Genomic DNA, 18995 nt, shown 5'->3' on the forward strand with positions numbered 1-18995 from the left:
TGATTGTGTTTAAGTGCAGGCCAAGGTCTTTAGGCACTGCACCTAGTGTGCCCATCACCACTGGGACCACCTTTACTGGTTTTTGCCAGAGTCTTTACAGTTCGATCTTTAAATCCTCATATTGTGTCAGCTTTTCCAGTTGTTTCTCTGCAATCCTGCTGTCACTTGGGATTGCGACATCCATACTTTGTTTTTTAACATGATTGTGAGATCAGGAGTATTATGCTCCAAAACACTGTCTGTCTGAATCCGGAAGTCCCAGAGGAGTTTGACGTGTTCATTCTCTGTAACTTTTTCCGGCTTGTGATCCCACCAGTTCTTTGTTGCAGGCAGATGGCATTTGTGGCACAAGTTCTAATAAATCATCTGAGCAACGGTGTTATGCCTATTATTATTATTATTATTATTATTATTGCATTTATTATTTTCCTCTAGTATTGTTATTATTACATTTATTATTTTACTATATTATTAGTGTTATGTTTACATTTACATTATTTTACTCTCTTTATTATTATTGGAGGGATAAATAAGCACATTTACATTGAAGAAGATCAGAATAATGGTTTAATCAGAGTTGGACATTCTTATCTTAAATTACAGTTTTATGTAAATATTCAAAAACATTTTACCTACTGATGCCTCAATTAATGTAATCTATTTTTATTTTGAAATTTACCAGTAGCTGATGCATTTCTCACCCTTGGCTTATACTCAAGTTAGTCCATTTCCCCAGTATTTTGTGGTAAAATTAGGTGCCTCGGTTTATATTCAGGTTGGCTTATACTCGAGTATATATGGTATATTAAAAAGCTAAAACACAAGATACTATTTTTTAAAGGAAAGAAAGAAAAAAAATCTGGAGGGAGGGATAAGGGCATTCAGGGAATATGAGGGAGTATAAGGAGGGAGGGGTACAGTCAGGCACAGGTCTGGGAAACTAGGGGGTGAGAGCATTAAATATATAGTTACAAGTCTTAGATAGGTTAGAATGATAACTTGTGGTACCAGTCATCATCCGGCAAATTTTAAGTGCCACACAGAATTTAACAACATTGTAGGCTGTAATAAGTTGTTATCTGACAGCACTGGGGTGTGCTAAAATTGTCCTTAGCACCTTGAATGTTTATAAAGCAATGGTGAGATGAGACTAGCTCACATGTCTCTGTAAAACAGGCACTGGAGGAGCACATGTTCAGCTGATTCTATGTGTCCACTCTGTCCTGCTTTCCTTAGGCTAATGTACTGGACTGACTGGGGACGGCAACCAAAGATTGAAAGTGCTTGGATGGATGGGCAGCAGAGGCAAATACTGGTCTCTGAAGACCTTGGCTGGCCAACTGGCCTTTCTATCGACTATTTGAATGGTGATAGGATTTACTGGAGTGACCAGAAGGAAAATCTAGTGGAATCCATGAAATTTGATGGAACAGACAGGAAGACAATTTTGCACGGAGGTATGAAAATTTATGTGGATCACAGCTATTTTTTCAAAGTATTTCTCAAGCTGTATTTGGGATTTGTATAAATGATAGTGAATGGGAAGGTTTTATTTTTTATGTAAAGAGGGATAGCACATTTTCATTACTGGACTCTTAATCCATCAATATGAATGTTAAAAGTAAAGATTTGGTAAGACTCAGCATCTGTGTTATACCTAAGCCCAGATAGCTTCGTCCCCTGGTCTTGTAATGTCTGAGAGCAAATCCAAAATGTCTTTGGAAGAAATTTTGGTTTCTTTGTAGAATTCTTCCAGGCCACTGATACTTTGTTTCTGAAATATGTGTTAATTTCAGCTACCGAAATGGCACCAAAATATGACAACATTGCAGCATTTTTGTGTCAAGTACGATAATTGCACTGTGAACCTTTGCTAGTCCTTTGGATGCTAACTTACTTGCTTTTTTTTATTATCTGAGAAGTTAGCAGCCCCTACAGCTTAGATGTCTTTGAAGGCCACCTGTATTGGATCTCAAAAGAAAGAGGGGAAGTCTGGAAAGAAGACAAATTTGGAAAAGGAGAGAAAGTAAAAGTACTGACAATAAATCCTTGGCTTACTCAAGTCCGCATCTATCACCAACACCGATGCAATCAATCAGGTAACTGGAAGTCTTGGAGGGTAGCACGATGAATTGTTGTTTGTCCCAAGTAGAATCTGTCATGGGGCTTTCTTGGCAATATTTGTTCAAAGAGGGTTTGCCTTTGCCTCCCTTTGAGGGTGAAAGCATGTGATTTGCCCGTGGTCACTCAATGGGCTCCCATGGCCAATTAAGGGGTCATACCCTGATACTCTGTGCCCCTGGTGGCACAGCGGGTTAAACCACTGAGCTGCTGAACTTGCTGACTGAAAGGTTGCTGGTTCAAATCTAGGGAACAGGGTGAGCTCCTGCTGTTAGGTCCAGTTAGGCAGTTTGAAAATATGCAAATGCGAGTAGACCAAAAAGTACTGCTTCTGCAGGAAGGTAATGGTGCGCCATGCAGTCATGCTGGCTGCATGACCTTGGAGGTGTCCACAGACAACGCCGGCTCTTCGGTTTAGAAATGGAGATGAGCACCACCACCCAGAGTTGGACATGACTAGGCTTAATGTCAAGGAAAACCTTTATTTTTAACTTGATGTCATACAGTCCTAGTTAATCACTCAAACTATGATGGCTCTACTTATTCATTATTACTATCAGTATTGTCACCCCCCTGCAGACCAAATTACATCATTTCAAAGAAATTTCTAATAATCTGCTTATGAGCAGATCTCTCCATGCATGATATTGTTGTTTCTGAAAACACATACTGATGCTGCCTAGGACCCTTTATCCTGTTCGATGTTTAATAAGGCTTAACAAACAATACCCATTCAACTTAGTTTTTATCTGTAATAATCATGCTTTCATTTACGTTTCATTGTACACAACGGATTCGTATGTAATTACCTCCCTTCCACTTCAAAGACACAATGGGTTGCAATTATACCATCTACAGAGGATAAGAGAGGCAAAATCAAAGTAAGGCCTTTCTCCAAATCCCTTAACACTGTAAACTAAATCATAGATTTTCAGGATCAGACACTCTGTCAAGTTCTTCTCAAGTTTGGACAAGAGGCACAGTTGGGCCATCCACCACTAGGCCTTTAGCATCTGATTGGTGGATGGCAGCACCAAAATGCTGGGGGAAAGAACTGTATCTTATGCAATGTGCCTGCCATTCCCAAGTGTTACGGAAGTAGTGGCCTCATTTCCCATACTGAAAAAAGTTTCAGTTATTAGTCCAGTTGGATTTCATAGTTGGCTTCTTCTGGAATAGAAGGGGGCATTCTTTCCCTTAAGCAACACAATGTCTTTGTGCACAGAAACATATAAATTGCTTCCTGGCAAACTGAAAATGTTTGGCTTGTTGTAGGTTTTTCCGGGCTATATGGCCATGTTCTGGAGTCATTTTCTCCTGACATTTAGCCTGCATCTATGGCAAGCATCCTCAAAGATAGTGAGGTCTGTTGGAAGTAGGAAAATGGGTATATATATCTGTGGAATGACCAGGGTGGGACAAAGGACTTCTGTCTGCTGGAGCCTTCGACAATACATTGAAAATGTTTATTGTCCATTTAAACATACTGGTTACATTTCTGGGGAAAGGGGACATTCTAGGGATTCTTCTCTCACAAAATTGGTGACTGTCAGGGGAGCCGACCACACAATTTTTAGCAGTTGTGTGTGGTGCAGGAGTTTTGAACAATCAGTCCAGTGTGGGGGGAATTGTAAGAAACGCCATGATGAAATGGGTTGTCTGGAAAGACATGTGTCAGTAGCTGATTGGTAGAACATGCCAGGAGCCTAGAATTCTGATTGGCTACTGTCTCTGGCTTGCTGCTGAGACAAAAGGGTTTAACTGCTACTTTCACCTCGGAGAGTGAAGAGAGCGCTGACTGGAAACAGCCAGGAAGGAAATGGCTGCCAACTCTCTGAAGCCTGATCATCTCTAAGGCATGAAGTATATTTTAAACACTGTTTAAAAGGACTGTTTATTCCCTCTGTTCTCTGTAAGAATTCAGAGAGGTTGCTCTATATATTGTTGCTCTATTTGACCTGAATTAAAGTTACTGTTATTCATTACACAAATCTGAGTGACACATTATTATACTGCGGGGTATATTTTGGTTCAGAAACAGTGAAAAAGTTTCTGTTTATTTTATATTTAAAACCTCCAACACAGTGTGCTGAGTGTAGGCATTCTTTCCTTGTGCATTTCCAAGGGTTGTATCTAGACTTGCAATTATGCATATGGATGGCTCTTGGTTGCCATGAGATTGAGCTTCTCATTTGACAAAAGACTAGAAAGAAAAATGGTATCATGATTATTTTAAAGTGTGCAAGAAGTCTAGTTTTGAGCTGGAGAGGAAGCCTATTGTTTCCATTATAAGCCCCCTTGGGTCCAACTGGAGAAAGGTGGGGTAAAAATGCCTAAAATAAATAAATAAATAAATAAATATACTACTACTGCTATTTTAAGTCATTTGCATTTCACATTCATCTCATGGGATAGAGAGTAATGACATTCCCCTGCTACCTCTGCTGTTGATTAAAATCCCTGACTGTTTTGTAGCTGACTTTTGTTCTCTGTAGATCCAGACAGTTTTGCTTAACTGACAGGAAATAAAACATCCATCATAAAATTGTGTTAGAATACCAACTCACCGCCTAGAGCATGTGCCAAAAATAAAAATAAAGCCAAACATAATGTGATTCAGAGGCATTTCTTTTGTCGTACCTGTTCCTGTACTATTGGACACTTGGCAAAAGTTAGTTCGGAGAATGCTAGGAGTCGGTTTGAAAAATGACATTGTTTTGTAGGGCTACCTGTTCCCCTCTGCTCCTTCTGTCTTTTTTCCGTCCTTTTCTCAGTGAGCGAAATGACCTTGGAAATTGCTTGGCTAAATAGCACTAGTGAAATGGGAATTGTTAGCATTGTGTTCACATCCCTGTTTTCGCTACTGGTGTTTAGGAAAACATTTTCCAAATATAGTTGAAACTATTATGTTGGCAGTAACCATGTGTGGTCTAAATATCAGTATAGATTAAGACCTACCCGTCATTAGCTTTGAAACTAAAATGAAGGGGTGCAATGTCTGTGTAAAGGAAAAGAAATGTATAAGGCCTTTAAAAGATTGTGTTCTCATAAAACATGCTGAGTTGCATCTCTTTTTTTTATCTTGACAGTGCCCAATCCTTGCAAAGATGTTTGCAGCCACCTCTGCTTGTTGAGACCCGGAGGCTATAGCTGTGCTTGCCCACAAGGGGCTCGCTTCGTAGAAGGAAGCACAACAGAATGTGATGCAGGTAATGAACTCTTTTCCTTTTAAGATGTTGTTTCTGGTATAACACATGCAGCAGACTGCACGCAGATAATATTATTTGCTTACCCAAATAATAAGGTCCCTGGAGGAAAAAGTTAATACAGAAAAAAAGAAGTTATTGTCTAATAGTTTAGTGACAGACTAAGATTTTATGTTTACAAGGAATTGCTTTTAAACTCTTGAGGTAGATTTTCAAGAAAGACCTTCATCCCTGGTTTATAAAATCTATATGATCCTTTGACTTTCCTTACATGAGATCCAAAGTGCTGGATAGTAGTTAGTTATATTAGAATGTATTGCGTCCCCCCCCCCCACACAAAGTCACAAAACACAAAATCTTTATCTATATATCTGTAACTAATACTGCAAGGAGATCTGTATTCAAAGATCCTAGGCATCGTACCAAGACCTGGTTTCAGGGAAAACAAAGATAAAAACAATATTGTTCTACTCCAACGGAATCTAGTGGTTATGTGTGATGTACTATACTTATTTGCATATAAGTTGGTCTGATGCATAAATCAAGGCCAGGTTTCAAGGCTCAAATTGTTGTTTTTGATATAACACATGGAGAAGTTGCAGGTCATTTCACAGAGAGGGGAAAGTGCCACCTCTACCTCGAGACAAGTCACCCTTTGTTGTCGCTGCCACAATTTTCCCGTTCAGGCATTCAAAAAGTCTTTTCATCACTCTGTTCCAGAGGTTCTTAACCTGTGGCCTGTGGACCACCAGTGGGTCATGAGGACAAAAATCTGGTCCACGAGCCTCCTTCCTCTTTATTTTATTTCTACTCCTTTTGCACCATCTGCAATTCCTTCCCTGTCGCTTTTAAACACGCATGGATTTTTTTTCTTTCTCCTTTTTTAGCTATTGAATCTCCCCCTACAATGCCACCAGCCTGTAGGTGTATGTACGGAGGAACATGCTACATTGATGAAAGCGGGCTTCCTAAATGCAAGTGAGTCTATTGGGAATGGGCCAAGCAAGCGGGATCACACTGATATGTCACATTAAATATTCTCCACACACGGAAAACTAACACAAAAACAGGAAAAGACAAAGTCAGATTGTGAGAAATTTACCTTTTTGGACTACAACTCTCAAGATATTGTATTCATATTTCTAGTGCATTCTGGAAGTTACACTTCAAAAAGGAATGTTTTCAAATCTTTAAGACGAATCATGAAAGCATCCATTTCCTATAAATATGAAATTGCAGAACCAAGTAGCAGATATATCACATCTGTGAGGCTTCTTTTCCTTTATTGTAGCTTTTAAGACTCTATTCCAAAGGTATTTCTAGCATTTGTAGCATTGAGTATCTGTTATCCCTGAAATGATGAAGTCGCAGGCTGTTTAGCAAACTGAAAATATTCTTGAAAAATGGGTCCTTTGAAATACAGTATATATTTATTTAAAGGAAGGTAGGTGGTCAGAGAGTATGACCATGTCTATGAGGATACCTATGAGAATATAGCAAAACAAGAAAAGTCCTGTTTATGCTCTGTTTGAACCTGTAGGGGACACCAATGATCCACAGAAAGCAAACATTTCCTCCACTGTTTAAAAACCAGAGATATCATTTGTGACTCAGCATTCCTACATTCTCATTTTCTAGTAAACAAGGTGATTTTGTGGATGTGTGTGCTGCAGTTACTAAGGAATGAGGTTTTGATAAATTAAAATAATTAAGGCAGGCACACCTTCCTTAATTCAATAAATACAGCTAACATTTCTGCTGTCAATTCCAGTCAAGTGTCCTGGGGGGCAGTCAAGTATCCCCTGGGGGGCAGCTACTCCAACCAGCCAGAACCCGAATGGCAACCATCACCCAGAGGACCTTTTCATTGGCTGCCCCACATTCAATTAGATTCAACAGCTAAATGAGCTGTTGGAATTTAAAACACATCTGAAGACCTATCTCTTCCGGCAGGCTTACCCAGCCAATTTTAATTATGAATTTTATACTCGCGCCTTGTGTCCACTATATTTTAAGCATTGTTCTGTGTATTTGAATGTATGTATTTTGTAGAAATACATTTTATTATATGTATTTTATATAATGGTTATGTGTTTTTAGCGATGTTGTAACTCATCTCAAGCTACGAGGAGAAGTGGGTAAGAAATAAAATTATTATTATTATTATTATTACAGGTGTGCATATGGCTACATGGGGAATTACTGTGAAGCAGGACTGTCAAGAGGAGTGCCTCCTGCAACAAGTAAGCTTTGAAGTGTCCTTTTCATACTGAATAAGTAGCCACTCAAGGTCCTGTAGCCTTTGGAATAAGAACCAGCCTATAGAGCAGGCATGGGCAAACTTCGGCCCTCCGGGTGTTTTGGACTTCAACTCCCACAATTCCTAACAGCCTACCAGCTATTAGGAATTGTGGGAGTTGAAGTCCAAAACACCTGGAAGGACACCTGTTATAGAGGCAGCTGTGTACCATATCGTCCTCTTACCCCTTTTCTTCTCTGGTAGCAGCAGTGGCGGTGTTGCTGACGGTCATTCTGATCATCGTTATTGGAGCTCTGGGTGTGGGAGGCTTTTTCAATTATCGCCGGACAGGCTCTCTCCTTCCTTCGCTTCCCAAACTTCCAAGGTACGTATCACAAGGAACAGCAATTGGACCTCAGAAATCAACTTTTCAGTGCAACTATGTTCTAGAAACTGTAAAGGAATTAGTAGTAAAAATCCTATATGCTCATGTATAAGTCTAGAAATTGTAGCCAAAAAACCAACCCTAAATACCTGGGTAGACTTCTCCATGTCAATGTAAATGATATTCCTTATCGATAATCTGAAACGAAAACATCTCCTTCTATGAGTAAAGTCACGAAAGCCAATAACTTACTCCACTCCAGGAGAACCTAAAGAAATCCCCAACTCTCTCCATGTACTGTGGCACACTTCTGACCTTTTTAAAGGTCTGGGTGGGAAAATGGCACCAAAGGCAGCCAAAGGTAGTTGGCCCTCAGGCAGCACTGTGCTTTCCCCTGTCTGCAGAATGACCCTCAACTTACACACAAGTCATATCACAATCTGCAATTTTGGCCCCAAAACCTGTCCTCAACTTATACACCATCAGCCTACACACAAGTATATATAGTACTCCATGACAAAGTCTGCTGATCATCAGAAATAGAAACATATTTTTGTAACTTGTTATTTTCCTCATAAAGGTAAATGGGTTACTATATAATTCCATATATATTTGCTCTTGAGTAAGTCCCAGTGTGTTCAATGTCCCCCTTTTCCAGGAAAGCTTGCACAGAAATAGTAACCCCAACATTACAGGAGAAAAAAATGGTGCTTGAAGCTATTTTGGCTATGTGGATGTTCTGGGAGTGTAGTCCAAAATAATTTTGCCAGGCTCTGGATTTGATGCTTCCCCTCCCCGAGCCAGTCAACCAGAGATGTGTGTTATGACTATCCAAATTATTCAGTGAAATTCTTATTGGCTTTGATGCTGTTTGACTTGTATTTGAATGAAATTTGTTGCCACAGTCAAGACGCATCATGGTAGAACAGTTCAGATATGACCTGAAATAAATATGGTGATAAAAATCTATAAACTTACATTGCTAAAGAGCAAGACCAGGTTCAAATTTCCGCTCAGCCATGGAAACACACTTTGAGTGAACCTCAGGAAGGCAATAGCAAATTTCTTCTGAATGGGTCTTGCCAAGAAATCCCTATGATAAGATCACCTTTCAGTTGCCATTAAGGACTTTATCACATGAGGCTGCTAAAGTGCAGTTGTGGCAGGATAAAATAACTTTTTTATGTAGCCTCCCAGGTGACTTCATGGCTCTCCTGTAATTGCATTATACTTTAATCAGGATTGGAGTGTCTCTTTTCATTGATGGGGGAAAAAACCTCAGTAAATCCAATATTGCTGCTGTTCTTTGTGTGCTAAGTTCTTTCCCAGCATTTCCAGCCAAGCGTAGGAAGGCGTTGTGTTAATGCCTCTCCTATTTTGTCACAACTACACAATCATGCAGTTTTGGCATTCTCGTGTAACTTTCCTCCACTTGGCTGTATAGGGAATAGAAAAACACAGGGTGCAAATATAGGTAGGAAGCAAGGCTGTGTCCTATTGCCAGCAATGTTCAGCAGCCAGTCAATGGAATGAATAGACCCCTTCTACACAGCTGAATAAAATGCCACATTATCTGCTTTGAACTGGAATATATGTCAGTGTGGACTCAGATAACCCAGTTCAAACCAGCTATTGTGGGATTTTCTGCCTTGATATTATGGATTATATGGCTTTGTGGAAGGGCCCTTAATGTCTTGGGGCCAGACTTGATCAGCTATGGCTCAAATTCGTTCATCCAAACAAACAGATAAGATGTTAGTTCTCTGTTTTTGGTGAGCCCTGTTTTGCATCATTATGTACCCAAACTTCCTGTGGAAATGGTCTTATGAAACAGCACTCTAAGAAACATTACAGAATATTGCTTATACATGCAGCAGGATATTGCATATTCCACTATATCCAAACCCACTGTGACCATTTAGGTAATAGTACATGTTGCAGCTCCTTGCCCATACATAGCAACAGTGGAATAATGATCAATTGTGACAGTTTAAATGTTTAAGACTACACGGTTTTTAGTATTTCCATTAAAACTTTCTATATAGATTCAGCTCTCCACATCCATATAGTTCACAGCTTGGTTTTTTTAAATTCCAAAAAGCATATTGTGATTTTGCCATTTTATATAAGAGCATTATATTTTAATATAATGGGATGAGTATCCATGGATTTTGGTATCTATAAGAATCTTCGAACCAAATCCCTGTGGATACCAGGAGTCCATTGTATTACTACTACTACTACTATTACTACTACTGCTAATAATAACAACAACAACAACAACAACAACAACACTAATATTCCCAAAGACATTTGAATAACAAGAGGGGTCGATTGTGATCTTAAACCAAGCAAAAAGAGGAGGGGATTAGACATCAATGAACTGGCTTGTCTTGGCTGTGATGGGGAAGGAAATGGAAGTATGTTCACAAATTCAGTGCACCTTCTTATCCATTGTCATCTGAAACTTCTTGGGACCTCACTGCTAGGAGGGAAAGAGGCTTTGGACATTGTGCAAAAGATTACAGAATAATTCCTTGCACTATCCAGAAAGAGGCATACATGGTTGATTGCCACATTTATAGACACATGTGTCTCTAACTGGATTCTTAGCCACAGTCTTAGACATCATTAAAAATCTCTCCAAGTAGACTTCTTATTTTAATTTGTCTAAAGGGTTTTATTTTTCTGTGGGACATTATTATGAAATTCATCACAAAAAAAGAGTGGGAAGTAGAATAAAGAGTAAGATCACATTAAGCTATCTTCTCTTACATAAAACAAACATTCTTATTTTCAAAGCCTAAGCAGTCTTGTAAAATCCACGGAAAATGGCAACGGAGTGACATTCCGATCTGGAGCTGATGTGACCATGGACATAAGTGTGTCTGGCTTTGGAGCCGAAACTACTATTGACAGAGCAATGCAAATGGTAAAGAGTTTTTTCCCCCTGCAAAATAATAATTTATGGTGGATACACTTTGAGAGAAACATTTTGCATATTAAAAAGAATATATATCTTAAAAGAAATGTCAATGCCTGCCAGAATCTTGAATTTTGCATGTTTCTTTTTAAATTATTCATTTTCAACAATTATATGAATGGTAGGTGCATATTTGTAAAGGTAATTATGATCCCATTTTTGCCACATTGTTTCCTATTAATTTTGGTTTACATGTTCACTGGAAGGATTGTGAGGGTTGTGCTCTTATTAAAATTTTACAAAAGGCTTCCACACAATTATACTAAAAACTGCAGGAGCTGTTATCCTAAACATAGTAGTTTATCAAGTAACAACAAAGCAATACCTGAATTGGAAAATATATGAAAGCCTTCATGTTTTCCTGTAATGTTTTCTTTCATAAATACACAGAACACCTTGTTATTTTTTCAGCACAAGTTGCTCTAGGCAGAAGGGAAATCTGCATTAATATCTTGGCGCTGATGTTTCTTTACCCTATGATGGTTGTACATGGACTTGCCTGCTATCTCAGGGAATTTTTGAGGGAATGGTTGGGAGATGTTTATTTTTCCCAATTCTGAAGTGATTTGTGGAGCCTTTTGGAAGGCTGGCTTAATTTGATTAAACACCCGTCCTGATAAATGATGTTAGATAACATAGCAAGAAGTTGGGTTCCTGCCAGGTTGAATAGATTCTGAGAAAATCCGTTGTTTTAGAAAAGAATTGCTTTCTGTGCTATGTGTTTTAGCCATGTTTTAATTTAAGGCATTATGCAATTCATATCAACAGCAAAAAAACTATATTTTCGTTGTTCTCAGAATGAAAACTTTGCTGTGGAGAGTGGGAAACAGCCAATCACCTTTGAGAACCCTATGTATACAACGAAAGACGGTGGAACTGGGAATGTGAACACAGCTCCTCCCACACAGGTAAGCAAACACTTTAGCACACCTTACCTTTCCCTTTTCTCATTACTCCCCTCATAGCCTGAAGTGCATCAGATTTCTATATCCATGTTCTGTTTTCATTGGATTGTTCCACTGGGTTAGCCATGTTAGTTCTTTGCAGCAAAACTAAGCCTTGATGCACATTTAAAGTTCTGTGTCCCTGAGGTTTTTTGTAGAAAACATTGGATAAAATGGGCTTCAGTCTGTGAAAAAGTCTGCCAAAATATTGTCAGCTTTCTTCTGCATTATACAATTACAGCACTTTTGTAGTGTAGGAAGGGGTATTTCTCTACCAGAGAATGTTGAATAACTCATGGAACGACAATTCCATGAGTTATTCAACATTCTCTGGTAGAGAAATACCCCTTCCTACACTACAAATATAGAGATTCCATAAGGTGGCACATAAAAGGAGACCATAGTGCAAATTCTTGAAGAGTTCCATATTTTTTCTGTGTTTGCCTTTGTATTTGTGTATATAGAAATCCACCCTGAATCCCTCGGGGAGAAAGGGTGGAATACAAATAAAGTATTATTAGTTGAAACACAACTAGATTAGTACACAGCAAACAAGATCACTATGCTGGCTGTTATATTGGATCACAAGTCAGACACTTCCCAAGTGGCTAGGACTGTGTGATGTATTGGCGAATATTGTGTGCAGATCCGAGTAGGGTGGCTTTTTGCAGCTGAAAGATGGTAATTTTGTCAGTACTAATTGTGTTTAAGTGCAGGCACCCAGTGTGCCGATCACTACTGGAACCACCTTGACTGGCTTGTGCCAGAATCTTTGCAGTTCAATATTTAAATCCTCGTATTGTGTCATCTTTTCCAGTTGTTTCTCTTCAATCCTGCTGTCACCTGGGATTGCAATATCGACAATCCATACTTGGTTTTTAACACGATCGTGAGGTCAGAAGTATTGTGCTCCAAAACTCTGTTAGTCTGAATTCAGAAGTCTCAGAGTAGTTTGACGTGTTCATTTTCTGTAATTTTTTCAGGCTTGTGATCCCACCAGTTCTTTGTCACAGGTGGATAGTATTTGTGGCACAAGTTCCAATGTATTATTATTATTATTAATTGGGTAATATGAAAGGCAGCACATTCTTTAAGATGCAGCACAACACTTTGTTGTTTCTCCTTTCCTTGGTACATTTCCCTTCAGATATGTACAAGTTTGAATATATTTTGTTGTTCTCTCCTTGCCAATTTTCTATGACAACAGGTAGCGGCTTCCAGCAGTGAAGGAAATGAAAGTTTTGAGAATCCGGTCTATGCTACACCTCTATCTGCCAGTGCCCCACAGCCTCCTGCAAGTACAGAAATTTCACAGGTAATAGGATGCTGTTTTGCCAAATGTGTGTGAGAGAGTGTGAAGCGCTTGTGCAGGATGGGGTTTATGTATTTTATGATGTATATCACATATCTCCCCTGCTGTGTAATGAACTTGGTTTCATGACTATGAATGCCTTCTACAAAGATAGGCAACTAGAGTGGGTTTAGGAGCTAATTTCCCATTTGTGAAACTCTTCAGTTGTTCCTCACACTACCAGAAATTCAAAAAGGGAGAGTCAGAGAGAAAGATTACAAAGGAATGCAAAACCACAGGTGGCATTTGTGTGTGGAGGACCCCTGCAACCTCTTAAAAAGTGAACTGCTATTCCTGGATATTTCCAAAATAAAGAATGCATACTTTTTGGGGAAAAAATGATGGGGGTTGAGGGCGATGAGTCCAGGGAATCTGAAGGGAAACAGAAACTGTCTTGAAGGATTCCATCTAAGGACCTCATCAGAAAGGGGGAATTTAATGTTCTAGGATGCTTTCCCCCCATCTAATGGACGGAGAACAATGCCGGACATCATATGATGTCATATGATTTCTAGTGGAGGCCTCGCCTCCAATTGAGGTGAAAACATTGCTGGATGCTTTCCTCACAACACAGGAGGCTTCTCATGTTCTGCTGGCTTCAGTGGAGCAAGCATGGGACCTTGCCAGGAGGGCGGAGCTTTCCCTATGTGATGGGGAAAGCATTGTTGAGAGAGAGTCACATGCAGGGCGATGGATTCACCCCACTGCCTCTTTCTTTTCTCGATGAAGCCAGACGAAGCGGGTCACTTCACCTGGCCTTTGTGGTAAGGCACAAAGTTCCCATGCTTGACCACCACATGGAATCCTGTTTGTGTGCTGGCAGAGGTGTGGGGCCAAGTGAAGGCACCCTCTTTGTTTTGTAGCCAAGATTGAGGGGTGGGATGAGCAGCCATTCTCTGTATTTTGTTTCCAAGGCAATCCAGACTGCAGTGAGACTCATACTTCAATCTTGTCCACTGCAACTAGGAAAATCTGAAAATGGAAGTTCTTCCTTCTGGTGTGTTCCTCTGCCTATTTATTAGGGACTGGTTCTGAGGCCATTCACCTTTGTAGCAAGCAGGATCCAGTTTATTTTCCCTCTGGTTGCTTCCTCTTTGTTTGCTCAACCTATGTGTCACATCTATATGCCACTAATGTACAGCCAAGTTGGGGCCTCCCCCATTTCCCCACTGTGGGGACTCTTGGGGGCAAGAGCTCAGGCTGAATTATCTGAGGAGTGGCAGCATGCACAGATTTGGCTTCCTTGAAGGCATCCTTCCTCTCCAAATGCCTCCCTAGCAAACAGACAAATAAGAGTCAGTTTAGGGGTCATCCGTCAAGCTGTGAAAGACACCAAGGTTCTTGCCCTTTCTGTGACAATCAAGCTAGAAGCTGTTTATCTGAAATTACTTAATTCAGTAGTGCACCTACTTTGGTCTTTTGTTTCTCTCTGGCATTGTCTTGGTCTCTACTCCTTGGTTAAATCAGGCAGGACATTTGTCAGGTTTTTCTATTTATAGAAGCATCCTTTTTTTAAAAAAAAAAAACCTCAGTTGATTGTCACTAAATTTCCCCTGCACAAAAATAGTAATGAATGCAGTTTATGTTTTTTCAAACCTTCAGGAGTCAAAATGGAGCATCTTTAAAAGAAAATTGAAACAGAGTACCAACTTTGAAAATCCTATCTACTCAGAGGTAATGTCTAAGATTCATTCTCAGCAGAAGGAAAGTTGAATCTTGGCTGTTTCTATCATAGCGATTATGGATGTGACTCAAAGATCAGTAGTGTTGAAAGAATGGGGGCGAGAGGTTGAAAATTGATGGAGAAACGACAATCTCCTTAGGAGGCTAAAATCATCTAGAGAGGAGGGAAAGAAAAAGAATATTCACTCATTCACACACCCCATTTTGGGAGGTTCAAAATTTCCTACCATCGCATATATACCTAGGACTTCTTTAGCACTTTTTTATAGCTGTTTGCTATAAACAATCCATGCATTTGATGAAGAGACTTAAGTCTTGAAAGTTTATGCTGCTTGTTGAGAGGTGGTTCGTATATGATCCTGCGGCTCCTAAATTACACGTCCTTCTAGAGCAGTGGTTCCTAACCTTTTTTTTTTTTTGACCAGGGATCACTTAATCAGGAATCACTTTGACCAGGGACCAATTTCCAACATCCGTACCAAAAAGGTTACAAATCAGTTTTTGGTCAACTGTAGATTTGTTTTGGTTATTTGGGTGATTCAGAAAATTGGAATGGGTAGACCACATCAGCTCTACTTTCTGATACAGAACATATGCCATCCAGTAATCACCATCTGCTCACACATATGAAACCATATTTAATAAGCCTTGTCACTATAAGAGGGTTTTGCGAGACTGTTGCTCATTTTGCAACAGTGTAGTAATGCTAAGGCTGCGGACCATATTTTAGTTCTTGCGGACCTCTAGTGGTCCACTACCATGGGTTGGAAACCACTGTTCTAGGGACTATAAGGTTGCCCTGTTAAACATAATATTGGCTTGAATCCTGTAATAGATGCCAAACGAGCTAGACCAGCTAATAAATATCTTGCATGTGAAGAAGAAACCCACTGTTACATCGGATTGGGGGGGGGGGATTTAGCTCCCTGGCCATAGCCCTACACATCATGCAATGGCTCACACCATTTTAGGAAAAAAGTGCTTAGGAGATGTTGCAGCTTTTAGCACAACTCCCTACTTCCCATAGCCTATCATATTTCAGCCTGGAAAACACATGAAACAACTATGTATTTCTTCCCTTTCTGCCCCCAGATTCCTCTTTTCTCTCTTGCTTCCCTGTTTCGGGTTTTACACTGCAATCTCCTTAGCAAAGACCTGTTCTTCAAATGCTCTGTACAATATCAAGCATACAAATGGCACTGTGTAAATAAATAAAGTGATGAGTATAGAATGTTAGATTTGGAAAAGTCCTCAAAGGCCACCCAGTCCAACCCCTTGCCATTCAGGAACACACAATCAAAGCATTTCTGACAGATGGCTATCCATCTAGAAATGCTGGACCACACTAACAATCACCATATCAGACTACACAGAGAAGCCATTGAAATGCACAAGCATGTGGACAATTTCAACAGAAAGGAAGAAATCATGAAAATGAGCAAAATCTGGCTAGCATTATTAAAAAAAACCTCTAAATCAGAGCAACATCCAAAAAACAGGGGAATTCCAAACAGGAAACAATAAACGCTAGCTAACACCACCCAGCAAAGGATTCCTCTAGGCAGCAACCAGCCAGGCTGTGAAGCTGTGAGGCTATTCAATTCTAATCAAGCTGGCCAATTGCAGCATTTACACACACAAAGAGTTCTTTCTCCCACCCTGGACATTATTGCATAAATCCCACTTGCCTAGTTTCCAACAGACTTCACAACCTCTGAGGATGCCTGTCATAGATGTGGGTGAAATGTCAGAAGAAAGTGCTTCTGGAACATAACAACATGGAAAATTCACAGCAACCCAGTGATTCCAGCCATGAAAGCCTTCAACAACATATCCATTCTCTATTTAAAAATCTCCAGGGAAGGGGATTCCACCACATTCTGAAGAGCACATTCCACTGTCAAACAGCTCATACTTTCAGGGTGTTCTTCCTGATGTTTGGGTGGAATCTCTTTTCTTGTAATTTGGATCTATTGCTTGTTATCTTCATCTCCAAGCGGGGTTTTCATTTATCATTCCAACTGGGTGTCCAGTTCCCATGAAATTCAGTCAGGGATAATTATACAATGTATTTATTGTTTCAGATGGAAAAGGAGCAGCAAGGAGAAGCCGTGAGCGTCCCTCCTCCATCTCCGTCACTGCCTCAGAAGATTATTCTCAGAAGAGATCAGCCGTTAGCCTTTACAGCAACTGAGGATTCATTCAAAGACACCGCCAATCTAGTCAAAGAAGACTCTGTTGTATAACTAATTCAAACTGGGAATCTTTAGGCACAACCATTTGCACATATATTTTTATAAACAGAAGGAAAAAAATGGTTCACATCTCTTTATAAAGAAATATATTTAGCCTTTAGCTGGAGACACCTGTTGAAACCATGCCTTGTTGTTGTTTTTACAATGCCAATGCCTATTTTTATGAGCAATTATCACGGTGTACTATATGTATATCTTTGCACTGACACTCTCTGAAAGTAATGTTATAAATATACTGTACATTTGTAAATTTCTGAAAGATTATCTGGTCCTTGGATGTATTAGTATGACTCTATTCTGAAATTGTATCATTAGAAATATACCCTCTGTATAAATGATTATATTGAATAATGTGGAGGGGAATGTAGCGGCCATCTACTGAGTTGCTAAATCCTTTGGAAAGTATATTTATAGGCAGCACTCTGCTAAGTGGGTACTGGTGCTTTAGTGCATTTCTCCTCTCTGTGTGCTATACAAAAATATGTGAAAAATAGGTGCCTCTTTGTATGATTCTGCACAGAGTATCCATAACTCTCCTGAGGAACAGAGCGAAACAAATGGCACAACATGTTTTTCTTGTACAAATATTTTGCCTGTTGGAAACAGAATGATTCTTTCCCTCAATCGCCCTGTTTTTCCCAAAGGGCCGGTTTTGAAATGTCATTGCTGCTGTCCTTGGGAAGATAGGATGCTTTACATTTTCCCTGCTTTTGCCTTTTGAAATCATAGCATGCCCCCATCGCAGTCAATCATCAGTGGGATATTTCTGTTCTCAGTAGCAGTCTTTACAAGTGTTTTGTCTAATGTTAAATCGATAGTATCCAGTGCCCCAAGATACTTGGTTTCTGTGCCGCAGCATGCAAATGGTGCTGGTACGCTTTCAAACGAGCCACCCTTCTCTCTTTTTATTTTTCATGTGAACATTTTTGATATTTGCTGACTATTTATTTCCTGAGGTGGGCAATAATAGAAAGGGAACCATTTTTACTGATACAGCCTTGTACTATGCATCTTGTTAGTTTTACTCAGGATTAGCTGGTAAAGTAAGCATTTTAACCCTCTAAGGAAAGTCTTGTGTGCCACTCCAGGAATGTCTAGTTTTGAGCTGATGTTTAGTGTTCCTGGCCTAGCTACTCACATAACTCTACTGTTGGGTGTTTTTATAATATATATAATTCAGCCTAAGGTATGTATGTATGTTTGTGTGTATATATATACATACCGGAATTCTCAAAGCTAAGTGCTATCCTTCTTTTAATATGGGTTTGTTACCTTGACGTGTAATTCAATTAGGAAAAAAAAACTTGGAACATGATGCTGCTGAATAAATTTGATGTGTGTTTTATCATTTTCTGTGTTTTGTAACTGATTGAATGTTGTGCATGAAGATCATCATAGTTGCAGGCAACAATATTGCTTATAAGTCTTGGCTCCTACACTCTGCCTCTAAGTAAATTCTAATAGATTCGGTGGTACATTAAGTAGAAAAGTTCCTAGATAGTGTGTTTGGGACTGTAGCCTTAAGTTTCCATTGAAAGATTTTGAAGACTTGTATTGCTGCTCCACTATATGTTGCATGCATTTATATCTGAGACATTGAATGCTTTCCGTTTCGTGTATGTAAACACACAAAAAGAAGTATTATTATTATTATTATTATTATTATTACTGAAGAATTTGAAATTTCTGACCTGGTGGCAATATTTATTACTGCATAATTGTGTGAACCCTCATAAGTGATTATTTTCAAGATCCACCCAAAAATGAGTACAAAGGGGGAGCCTCTGGTTTAAATGCAAAATTAGGCAAACCAGCTTCTATTTTGCAG

The 18995-nt window shown here is 39.4% G+C and overlaps 1 protein-coding gene across 7 annotated transcripts in view; it reads left to right on the top strand.

Annotated features, from left to right (window-relative positions):
• Positions 1-18515, top strand: part of LRP2 (LDL receptor related protein 2) — a 172318-nt gene extending 153803 nt beyond the window's left edge. For 4 of the 7 annotated variants that reach the window (XM_067471724.1, XM_067471728.1, XM_067471727.1 and 1 more), the window contains 9 exons: positions 1237-1457; positions 1923-2099; positions 5211-5330; positions 6215-6305; positions 7503-7570; positions 7831-7951; positions 10754-10883; positions 11732-11842; positions 13086-13481. In XM_067471724.1, coding sequence (XP_067327825.1) covers positions 1237-1457; positions 1923-2099; positions 5211-5330; positions 6215-6305; positions 7503-7570; positions 7831-7951; positions 10754-10883; positions 11732-11842; positions 13086-13226 — 1180 coding nt within the window. In that variant the 3' untranslated portion in view covers positions 13227-13481. Of the gene's footprint in view, positions 1-1236; positions 1458-1922; positions 2100-5210; positions 5331-6214; positions 6306-7502; positions 7571-7830; positions 7952-10753; positions 10884-11731; positions 11843-13085; positions 13482-14831; positions 14904-16996 lie in introns of those variants that run through there. The other 3 variants (XM_067471726.1, XM_067471730.1, XM_067471743.1) reach the window with 2 other exon arrangements.
• The last annotated feature ends 480 nt before the right edge of the window (positions 18516-18995 follow it).

The sequence above is a fragment of the Anolis sagrei genome, chromosome 1 (assembly GCF_037176765.1).
Source record: "Anolis sagrei isolate rAnoSag1 chromosome 1, rAnoSag1.mat, whole genome shotgun sequence".
NCBI lineage: Eukaryota > Metazoa > Chordata > Lepidosauria > Squamata > Dactyloidae > Anolis > Anolis sagrei.